Source organism: Oncorhynchus nerka, linkage group LG7, assembly GCF_034236695.1.
Source record: "Oncorhynchus nerka isolate Pitt River linkage group LG7, Oner_Uvic_2.0, whole genome shotgun sequence".
Classification (NCBI taxonomy): domain Eukaryota; kingdom Metazoa; phylum Chordata; class Actinopteri; order Salmoniformes; family Salmonidae; genus Oncorhynchus; species Oncorhynchus nerka.
This window is the reverse complement of record NC_088402.1, coordinates 2343708-2355705: the sequence shown is the minus strand read 5'-3', so window position 1 is coordinate 2355705 and position 11998 is coordinate 2343708. Positions and strand designations below refer to the sequence as shown.

Sequence of the window (11998 nt, the reverse complement as noted above, 5' to 3'; positions counted from 1 at the left end):
GCCTGGCACCGATCATACCACGCTCAAAGCCTGGCACCGATCTTACCACGCTCAATGTCGCTTTAGGTCACTCGTTTTCCCCATTCTAAAGTTCAATGGAAAAGGAGCTGCCTGCCAGCCAGCCAGCCAGCCATGGCAACATGACTCACTGTCTTTTAGGAGCGATCCATTTTCGTGAATGGGGTGGTGTACCTAATAAACTAGACGTGGTGAGTTTATAGTCATGTTATAGTCACCAGTCAACTCCATTATGCTCAAAGGTTACTTCAATGGCCACAGGACTAATGGATTGTAAAATAAACGTTTCACTGTAAGGTCTACACTTGTTGTATTTGGCAATTGTGACAAATAAAGTTGGATTTGATTTGAACTTCAACCGGTGAATGCTAGCTATTCTACCAGCCTGTCTGAATGAGTGTTAGCACACTAATAGCACAACCTGTACATGAAAACGTATATTTTTAAGGGGTAGGCATTAAATTGATAGCGATATCAGCAAAGTATGTTGTGTCTGACATTTTAAACAACATTCCCAGATAAAGAGAAGACAGTCATGGTATTTAATTTAATAAGAGTATGAGCAAGACTTTAACACGTCAAATTTGAGTCTAATTTGACTGGAAGCCAAAGGCAGATTCTGAGTTCTTAACCCAGTTGAGGAAACGTGATTACGTAAGAGACTACGCAAACGAGTAGCGGAAGTGGAAGATGCTGGTCGTCCATCTTGGAAATGCGGTCTACAATTATTTTATATACATCAATGGGCACAACAAGGGAATAAAATCACAGCACATTGAGCAGAAGAACAATTTAAAGCTATCGAATGTCATAACATAACAAAAATAAATAAAATCTCAAAATGTCTAAACTGGAGTTGTTCAACGCGTATCTCAGTGAACGGCTGACTGCGGCGGCGAGGGAGATAACATCGGCAGTAGAGAGAACGATAACAGACTATCAGGACGAAATCTCCCGTTACAAGGAGGACAACGAACGGTTACGACTGCTGCTGGATTTCAAACCACATTTACACTTACATACAAAAGGTATGTTGCCCTAGCTAGCTATATCAATCTGATAAGGAATGAGATAATGATGGCCTGCCTCTCTCCCTTAGTATTATCGACAACCGATTCACATCCACTCACCAGTCGCAACTTGGCTAGATAGCTAGCTAATTTACTATCTACCTAACGTTAGCTAGCTATGCTAGCCATGCTAACTATGCTAGCCATGCTAACTATGCTAGCCATGCGAACTATGCTAGCCATGCGAACTATGCTAGCCATGCGAACTATGCTAGCCATGCTAACTATGCTAGCCATGCTAACTATGCTAGCCATGCTAACTATGCTAGCCATGCTAACTATGCTAGCCATGCTAACTATGCTAGCCATGCTAACTATGCTAGCCATGCTAACTATGCTAGCCATGCTAACTATGCTAGCCATGCTAACTATGCTAGCCATGCTAACTATGCTAGCACAACTTGATGAATGTATCCCACCTTAAAGTAGCTAGCTAGTTTGCTAAACATGTAGCAAGCTATGTAAACAGCAACTGCTCGTGTTTATGAGAACTATGGGTATAATTTTAGATTACAAACGTCTAACTATATATTTAATGATAACACTACTTAATTTTTGTATTTATCTTATTTGTTCTAATTTAGACCCCCAACAGCTCACCTTCACAGTCTCTAAAGAGGAGGTTCCCCCTGAGCAGCAGCACTGTGAACAAGTGTGTCCCCGTATGGGGCAGCAGGTCCCAGAGCCCACACAGATTAAAGATGAACAGGAGGAAGAGCTGCTTCAAGAGTCTGATACCAAAGACTTCATAACTGTCTGTGTTGTGAGTGACTGTGAGTCCGTGAACACACGTCATGCATCCCACACTGTGGGGAGTAGAGACGGAGGTTCACCATTCAATAACACAACTGGAGGGATACAGACAGAGCCCGGTGATGAAGACTATATAGACTACATAGTATCAGAACCATCCAGTCCTACAGCTCAGAGTGAAAACAGGGGGAGGGACACCGACAGGGAGAGCATGGAGCTACCGCCGGGGTCAAAGCCACGGAAATCACAAAGAAAACGGGAGAAGAAAGGAACAAGCGTTGTTGAAGATGCTTCTCCTTATTGCTGCAAGCTGTGTGGGAGGACTTTTGTCCGTATGGGTTTTTTAGTTAACCATGTGCAAAGAACACACACAAAGCATGCTAAACAATACCGTTGTGGTGTGTGTGAAGGAGTCTTGGACTCGAAAGAAAATCTGACAGTCCACGTGCAAACCCACACTAAAGAGAGAACTAATCCTCACTCTCAAACCCACACTGAATCAAAACCTTGGCACAATGCTCACCCTCAAACCCTCACTGAACCAAAACCTTGGCCCGGTGCTCACCCTCAAACCCTCACTGAACCAAAACCTTGGCACAATGCTCACCCTCAAACCCTCACTGAACCAAAACCTTGGCCCGGTGCTCACCTTCAAACCCTCACTGACCCAAAACCTTGGCACAGTGCTCACCCTCAAACCCTCACTGACCCAAAACCTTGGCCCGGTGCTCACCCTCAAACCCTCACTGACCCAAAACCTTGGCACAGTGCTCACCCTCAAACCCTCACTGACCCAAAACCTAGGCCCAGTGCTCACCCTCAAACCCTCACTGAACCAAAACCTAGGCCTACTGCTCACCGGCAAACCTTCACTAAAGGAATGCCCACTCCTCAACTTCAACCTGCAGCCAAACCTACTTGTCATGTTTGTGGCAAGTGTTTCCCTTACAATCATAATCTGAAACTACACATGCGCACTCACACGGGCGAGAGACCGTTCAAATGCAGAGAATGTGGTAAATGCTTCCGATCTAAGGGATATATGAAGGTGCACTTGAGGAATCACACTGGAGAGAAACTTTTCCAATGCAAAGAATGTGACAAAGGCTTCCCTACCAAGCAATACCTGACCAAACACACGCTGTTCCACACAGGGGAGAAATCCTACCCGTGTAAGGACTGTGGGAAAGGCTTCGACCAGAGGGACGACCTTGAACAGCACCAGTCAACTCACACGGAGGAGAAGCCACATGGTTGCATAGAGTGTGGCAAATGCTTTAAAGACACTTACCATCTGGCCAGACATAAGCTGGTTCACACAGGGGAGAGACCTTTCACGTGCACTGTGTGTGGACGGGGCTTCAGCACCCAAGGCAACCTGAAAGTTCACCAGCGGATTCACACCGGAGAGAAACCCTATCGCTGTAAACTGTGTGGTAGATGCTTTACAGGTTTTGCTAGTCTTAAATATCACTTGAACACGATTCACCATTACGACGGTGTCCTTTAAATGACGAGTCTGTCAGAAGGTGACGAACCAGAAGAACATCATTACACCATTGTGGCTTTATAGTGTCTTTTTGGTGGCAGATGTAGAACAACCGTTAGGACATAGAATCTATGAAGGAATATATGGTATACTCTTAACACCTTGATTAAGGTTCAACATTAGATGTGCAACTCATCTGACACAACGGATATATATATATATACACATACATACTACCTTTTAAAAGTTTGGGGTCATTTAGAAATTCTTCAGTTTCTTGGCAATTTCTCGCATGGAATAGCCTTCATTTCTCAGAACAAGAATAGACTGACGAGTTTCAGAAGAAAGGTCTTTGTTTTTGGCCATTTTGAGCCTGTAATTGAACCCACAAATGATGATGTTCCAGATACTCAACTAGTCTAAAGAAGGCCAGTTGTCAGCTATGCTAACATAACTGCAAAAGGGTTTTCTAATGATCAATTAGCCTTTTAAAATGATAAACTTGGATTAGCTAAGACGTGCCATTGGAACACAGGAGTGATGGTTGCTGATAATGGGCCTCTGTACACCTATGTAGATATTCCATTAAAAATCAGCCGTTTCCAGCTACAATAGTAATTTACAACATTAACAATGTCTACACTGTATTTCTGATCAAGTTGATGTTATTTTAATGGGCAAAACATTTGATTTTGTTTAAAATACAATGACATTTCTAAGTGACCCCAAACTTTTGAAAGGCAGTATACATACATACATACAGTATGAACAGTATGAGAAATCTGGACACCTACTCATTCCAGGGTTTTTCTTTATTTGAACTATTTTCTACATTGTAGAATAATAGTGAAAACATCAACACTATGAATTAACACATATGGAATCATGTAGTAACCAAAAAAGTGTTAAACAAATCTAAATATATTTTATATTTGAGATTCTTCAAAGTAGCCACCCTTTGCCTTGACGACAGCTTTGCACACTCTTGGGATTGTCTACTCACTCATGTGTTATTTCATAGTTCTGATGTCTTCACTACTATTCTACAATTACAAATAAAGACAAACCCCTTGAATGAGTAGGTGTGTCTAAACTTTGACTGGTACTGTATTTGTAAATGTTTTTAATGGGTGTATCAGCTTGAAAATGTTTCCACAGCTGTTGTGACTGTCACATCCAGGAGGGGTTTGGAAACGTTTCCACAGCTGTTGTGACTGTCACATCCAGGAGGGGTTTGGAAACGTTTCCACAGCTGTTGTGACTGTCACATCCAGGAGGGGTTTGGAAACTTTTCCACAGCTGTTGTGACTGTCACATCCAGGAGGGGTTTGGAAACGTTTCCACAGCTGTTGTGACTGTCACATCCAGGATGGGTTTGGGAACGTTTCCACAGCTGTTGTGACTGTCACATCCAGGAGGGGTTTGGAAACGTTTCCACAGCTGTTGTGACTGTCACATCCAGGAGGGGTTTGGGAACGTTTCCACAGCTGTTGTGACTGTCACATCCAGGATGGGTTTGGGAACGTTTCCACAGCTGTTGTGACTGTCACATCCAGGAGGGGTTTGGAAACTCATTGGTCCAAAGATAATATGATTTGATGGAATTTTAACACTGTGAAAACATGTTTAACTTTGTAAAATGTTTACGTGACCAAAAACTAGACTAATATATGTATTTATCTATTTCTCTTTTTGTTGCTTGTTAATTTGCTATGTCATGTTCCAGAATGGTCTTTTTGTTCAATGTGCCAAACTTCTTCAGTAACAAGATGGAAAGCCCTATTACAGACCTGGTGTCCTTTTCTTCAGTGACAAGAAGGAAAGCCCTATTTACAGACCTGGTGTCCTTTTCTTCAGTGACAAGAAGGAAAGCCCTATTTACAGACCTGGTGTCCTTTTCTTCAGTGACAAGAAGGAAAGCCCTATTTACAGACCTGGTGTCCTTTTCTTCAGTAACAAGATGGAAAGCCCTATTACAGACCTGGTGTCCTTTTCTTCAGTGACAAGAAGGAAAGCCCTATTTACAGACCTGGTGTCCTTTTCTTCAGTAACAAGATGGAAAGCCCTATTACAGACCTGGTGTCCTTTTCTTCAGTGACAAGATGGAAAGCCCTATTACAGACCTGGTGTCCTTTTCTTCAGTGACAAGATGGAAAGCCCTATTTACAAACCAACACATTTGTCGGACTAGACGTCGTCCTTATGTGGAAAACCATATTTTCCGTATCGGGGTTTCAGGGATTCCCAAACTGTTTTACTCTCCTTCCACCGTTGGGGAATATCCCACATCCGCCTCGTTGTTTCTATGGGAACGAGCTTCATGTTCACGACAAACTGTTTTACTCTCCTTCCACCGTTGGGGAATATCCCACATCCGCCTCGTTGTTTCTATGGGAACGAGCTTCATGTTCACGACAAACTGTTTTACTCTCCTTCCACCGTTGGGGAATATCCCACATCCGCCTCGTTGTTTCTATGGGAACGAGCTTCATGTTCACGACAAACTGTTTCACTCTCCTTCCACCGTTGGGGAATATCCCACATCCGTCTCGTTGTTTCTATGGGAACGAGCTTCATGTTCACGACAAACTGTTTTACTCTCCTTCCACCGTTGGGGAATATCCCACATCCGCCTCGTTGTTTCTATGGGAACGAGCTTCATGTTCACGACAAACTGTTTTACTCTCCTTCCACCGTTGGGGAATATCCCACATCCGCCTCGTTGTTTCTATGGGAACGAGCTTCATGTTCACGACAAACTGTTTCACTCTCCTTCCACCGTTGGGGAATATCCCACATCCGTCTCGTTGTTTCTATGGGAACGAGCTTCATGTTCACGACAATCTGTTCACGTCCCTCTTGTTTCCCTCTTGTTTGCAGAGAGAACTTTGCAGGGTTGAACGTTTATTTCCTGCAGTTCTACACATTTCTTTTAAATATATATCTATATTTATTTATTTGGGAACCACTGTTCTAGATCATACTGCTCCGTTCCTTACATGGGGCGACAGGGTAGCCTAGTGTTTAGAGTGGGGGCGACAGGGTAGCCTAGTGTTTAGAGTGGGGGCGACAGGGTAGCCTAGTGTTTAGAGTGGGGGCGACAGGGTAGCCTAGTGTTTAGAGTGGGGGCGACAGGGTAGCCTAGTGTTTAGAGTGGGGGCGACAGGGTAGCCTAGTGTTTAGAGTGGGGGCGACAGGGTAGCCTAGTGTTTAGAGTGGGGGCGACAGGGTAGCCTAGTGTTTAGAGTGGGGGCGACAGGGTAGCCCTGAGTGTTTAGAGTGGGGGCGACAGGGTAGCCTAGTGTTTAGAGTGGGGGCGACAGGGTAGCCTAGTGTTTAGAGTGGGGGCGACAGGGTAGCCTAGTGTTTAGAGTGGGGGCGACAGGGTAGCCTAGTGTTTAGAGTGTTGGGCTAGTAACCGAAAGGTTGCTTTTATCGAATCCCAGAGCTGACATGGTAAAAATCTGTCGTTCTGCCCCTGAACAAGGCAGTTAACCCACTGTTCCTAGGCCGTCATTGAAAATAAGAATTTGTTCTTTAACTGACTTGCCTAGTTAAATAAAGGATAAAATATATATGTTGCTGAGACAATCCAAGGATAGTGGATGTCCCCCTAGTGAATTTGATCGGTATTACATTTACAAAAGAAAACTCTCTATACTGTGTCTGTCCTTGTTTTATCCAGAAGATGGCGCCAAAGTCACTGAGCAGGTGGGTCGGAGTTCAATCGGTTCAGATTTCTGTATTTGTCGTCCAGAGGTATTAAGAGGTATTAAGAGGTATTAAGTTTACATTGCTCATGTTCAGATACAAACCTTTTTTTAGAACACATCTGTTCTGCAGGAAATGGCCCTCTGTAAACGTTAGTCAGTACAGTTCTTGTTTAATGATATTAAATGTTGTATTTACCATAGAACCAGTCCTGCCTGACTGAATGTTCCCCGGAGAGGACTAATAAAGTTAACTTGTTCTGTACTATATTGTAGCCTACTGTAATGTACTGGAACACTTTAATTGACATGAACATCACTGAAGCAAAACACACTGGTTACTAAAATAACACATTAAAACCAAAGACAAATAGAGACATGGAAATATCAACATTCAATAGCAGACTCACTGGTGAACATTGAACATAATTCGTCAAAGGTTTGGCTTCCCAGTGTAAACTGTGGTCCCCCCCCCCCAAAGTCATGTAACAAGCTAGGAAAACACGGTTGAGGCTTTCTCTCTGCTATCGCTCGTTCTCACCCTCAACTTTCTGTTCTCTCTCTCTCTCTACTCTGTCTTTCTCTGCTACCTCTGTGTGTTCTCTCGTTCTCTTCACTCTCAATTCAATTAAAGGGCTTTATTGGTATGGGACACATGCTAACTTTCCACTCACACAAGTTCCAAGATAATAGAGACAGTTGTACTTACGATGTTCTTCACTGGTTGCCATTTTCTTGTGGCAACAGGTCACACATCTTGCTGCTGTGATGGCACATGGGTATTTCACCCAGTAGATATGGGAGTTTATCAACATTTGGTTTGTTTTCTAATTCTTTGTGGGTCTGTGTAATCTGAGGGAAATATGTCTAATATGGTCATACATTGGGCAGGAGGTTAGGAAGTGCAGCTCAGTTCCCACCTCATTTTGTGTGCACATAGCCTGTCTTCTCTTGCGAGCCAGGTCTGCCTACGGCGGCCTTTCTCAATAGCAAGGCTATGCTCACTGAGTCTGTACATAGTCAAAGCTTTCCTTAAGTTTGGGTCAGTCACAATGGTCAGGTATTCTGCTACTGTGTACTCTCTGTTTAGGGCCAAATAGCATTCCAGTTTTCTCTGTTTTTTTGTTAATTCTTTCCAATGTGTCAAGTAATTATCTTTTTGTTTTCTCATGATTTGGTTGGGTCTAATTGTGCTGCTGTCCTGGGGCTCTGTGGGGTCTGTTTGTGAACAGAGCCCCAGGACCAGCTTGCTTAGGGGACTCTTCTCCAGGTTCATCTCTCTGTAGGTGATGGCTTTGTTATGGAAGGTTTGGGAATAACTTCCATTTAGGAGGTTGTAGAATTTAACGGCTCAACAACATGATGATGGTTCCACTGTGTATTACTGTCAGTTATATACAACATGATGATGGTTCCACTGTGTATTACTGTCAGTTATATACAACATGATGATGGTTCCACTGTGTATTACTGTCAGTTATATACAACAACATGATGATGGTTCCACTGTGTATTACTGTCAGTTATATACAACATGGTGATGGTTCCACTGTGTATTACTGTCAGTTATATACAACATGATGATGGTTCCACTATGTATTACTGTCAGTTATATACAACATGATGATGGTTCCACTGTGTATTACTGTCAGTTATATACAACAACATGATGATGGTTCCACTGTGTATTACTGTCAGTTATATACAACAACATGATGATGGTTCCACTGTGTATTACTGTCAGTTATATACAACAACATGATGATGGTTCCACTGTGTATTACTGTCAGTTATATACAACAACATGATGATGATGGTTCCACTGTGTATTACTGTCAGTTATATACAACAACATGATGATGGTTCCACTGTGTATTACTGTCAGTTATATACAACAACATGATGATGGTTCCACTGTGTATTACTGTCAGTTATATACAACATGATGATGATGGTTCCACTGTGTATTACTGTCAGTTATATACAACAACATGATGATGGTTCCACTGTGTATTACTGTCAGTTATATACAACATGATGATGGTTCCACTGTATTACTGTCAGTTATATACAACATGATGATGATGGTTCCACTGTGTATTACTGTCAGTTATATACAACATGATGATGGTTCCACTGTGTATTACTGTCAGTTATATACAACAACATGATGATGGTTCCACTGTGTATTACTGTCAGTTATATACAACATGATGATGATGGTTCCACTGTGTATTACTGTCAGTTATATACAACATGATGATGGTTCCACTGTGTATTACTGTCAGTTATATACAACAACATGATGATGGTTCCACTGTGTATTACTGTCAGTTATATACAACAACATGATGATGGTTCCACTGTGTATTACTGTCAGTTATATACAACAACATGATGATGGTTCCACTGTGTATTACTGTCAGTTATATACAACATGATGATGGTTCCACTGTGTATTACTGTCAGTTATATACAACATGATGATGATGGTTCCACTGTGTATTACTGTCAGTTATATACAACATGATGATGGTTCCACTGTGTATTACTGTCAGTTATATACAACAACATGATGATGGTTCCACTGTGTATTACTGTCAGTTATATACAACAACATGATGATGGTTCCACTGTGTATTACTGTCAGTTATATACAACATGATGATGGTTCCACTGTGTATTACTGTCAGTTATATACAACAACATGATGATGGTTCCACTGTGTATTACTGTCAGTTATATACAACAACATGATGATGGTTCCACTGTGTATTACTGTCAGTTATATACAACAACATGATGATGGTTCCACTGTGTATTACTGTCAGTTATATACAACATGATGATGGTTCCACTGTGTATTACTGTCAGTTATATACAACATGATGATGGTTCCACTATGTATTACTGTCAGTTATATACAACAACATGATGATGGTTCCACTGTGTATTACTGTCAGTTATATACAACATGATGGTTCCACTGTGTATTACTGTCAGTTATATACAACATGATGATGGTTCCACTGTGTATTACTGTCAGTTATATACAACATGATGATGGTTCCACTGTGTATTACTGTCAGTTATATACAACATGATGATGGTTCCACTGTGTATTACTGTCAGTTATATACAACAACATGATGATGGTTCCACTGTGTATTACTGTCAGTTATATACAACATGATGATGATGGTTCCACTGTGTATTACTGTCAGTTATATACAACATGATGATGGTTCCACTGTGTATTACTGTCAGTTATATACAACAACATGATGATGGTTCCACTGTGTATTACTGTCAGTTATATACAACATGATGATGGTTCCACTGTGTATTACTGTCAGTTATATACAACATGATGATGGTTCCACTGTGTATTACTGTCAGTTATATACAACATGATGATGGTTCCACTGTGTATTACTGTCAGTTATATACAACAACATGATGATGGTTCCACTGTGTATTACTGTCAGTTATATACAACATGATGATGGTTCCACTGTGTATTACTGTCAGTTATATACAACATGATGATGGTTCCACTGTGTATTACTGTCAGTTATATACAACAACATGATGATGGTTCCACTGTGTATTACTGTCAGTTATATACAACATGATGATGGTTCCACTGTGTATTACTGTCAGTTATATACAACATGATGATGGTTCCACTGTGTATTACTGTCAGTTATATACAACATGATGATGGTTCCACTATGTATTACTGTCAGTTATATACAACATGATGATGGTTCCACTGTGTATTACTGTCAGTTATATACAACAACATGATGATGGTTCCACTGTGTATTACTGTCAGTTATATACAACAACATGATGATGGTTCCACTGTGTATTACTGTCAGTTATATACAACAACATGATGATGGTTCCACTGTGTATTACTGTCAGTTATATACAACATGATGATGATGGTTCCACTGTGTATTACTGTCAGTTATATACAACAACATGATGATGGTTCCACTGTGTATTACTGTCAGTTATATACAACAACATGATGATGGTTCCACTGTGTATTACTGTCAGTTATATACAACAACATGATGATGGTTCCACTGTGTATTACTGTCAGTTATATACAACATGATGATGATGGTTCCACTGTGTATTACTGTCAGTTATATACAACAACATGATGATGGTTCCACTGTGTATTACTGTCAGTTATATACAACAACATGATGATGGTTCCACTGTGTATTACTGTCAGTTATATACAACAACATGATGATGGTTCCACTGTGTATTACTGTCAGTTATATACAACATGATGATGGTTCCACTGTGTATTACTGTCAGTTATATACAACAACATGATGATGGTTCCACTGTGTATTACTGTCAGTTATATACAACATGATGATGGTTCCACTGTGTATTACTGTCAGTTATATACAACAACATGATGATGGTTCCACTGTGTATTACTGTCAGTTATATACAACAACATGATGATGGTTCCACTGTGTATTACTGTCAGTTATATACAACAACATGATGATGGTTCCACTGTGTATTACTGTCAGTTATATACAACAACATGATGATGGTTCCACTGTGTATTACTGTCAGTTATATACAACAACATGATGATGGTTCCACTGTGTATTACTGTCAGTTATATACAACAACATGATGATGGTTCCACTGTGTATTACTGTCAGTTATATACAACATGATGATGGTTCCACTGTGTATTACTGTCAGTTATATACAACAACATGATGATGGTTCCACTGTGTATTACTGTCAGTTATATACAACATGATGATGGTTCCACTGTGTATTACTGTCAGTTATATACAACATGATGATGGTTCCACTGTGTATTACTGTCAGTTATATACAACAACATGATGATGGTTCCACTGTGTATTACTGTCAGTTATATACAACATGATGATGGTTCCACTGTG

The 11998-nt window shown here is 40.9% G+C and overlaps 1 protein-coding gene across 1 annotated transcript; it reads left to right on the top strand.

Annotated features, from left to right (window-relative positions):
* Nucleotides 1-688: 688 nt before the first annotated feature.
* On the top strand, nt 689-7310 carry LOC135572399 (zinc finger protein 260-like). The gene is made up of 2 exons (XM_065020111.1): nt 689-1046; nt 1673-7310. The coding sequence occupies exons 1-2, from the start codon at nt 860-862 to the stop codon at nt 3349-3351; spliced, it is 1866 nt and encodes a 621-aa protein (XP_064876183.1). The 5' UTR covers nt 689-859; the 3' UTR covers nt 3352-7310.
* Nucleotides 7311-11998: the final 4688 nt, after the last annotated feature.

Excerpts from the sequence above, each read along its gene's own strand:
- LOC135572399 (XM_065020111.1), top strand. The coding sequence starts at position 860 with ATGTCTAAACTGGAGTTGTTCAACGCGTATCTCAGTGAACGGCTGACT. Across the intron at positions 1,047-1,672 it reads TTTACACTTACATACAAAAG|ACCCCCAACAGCTCACCTTC; the intron begins GTATGTTGCCCT and ends GTTCTAATTTAG.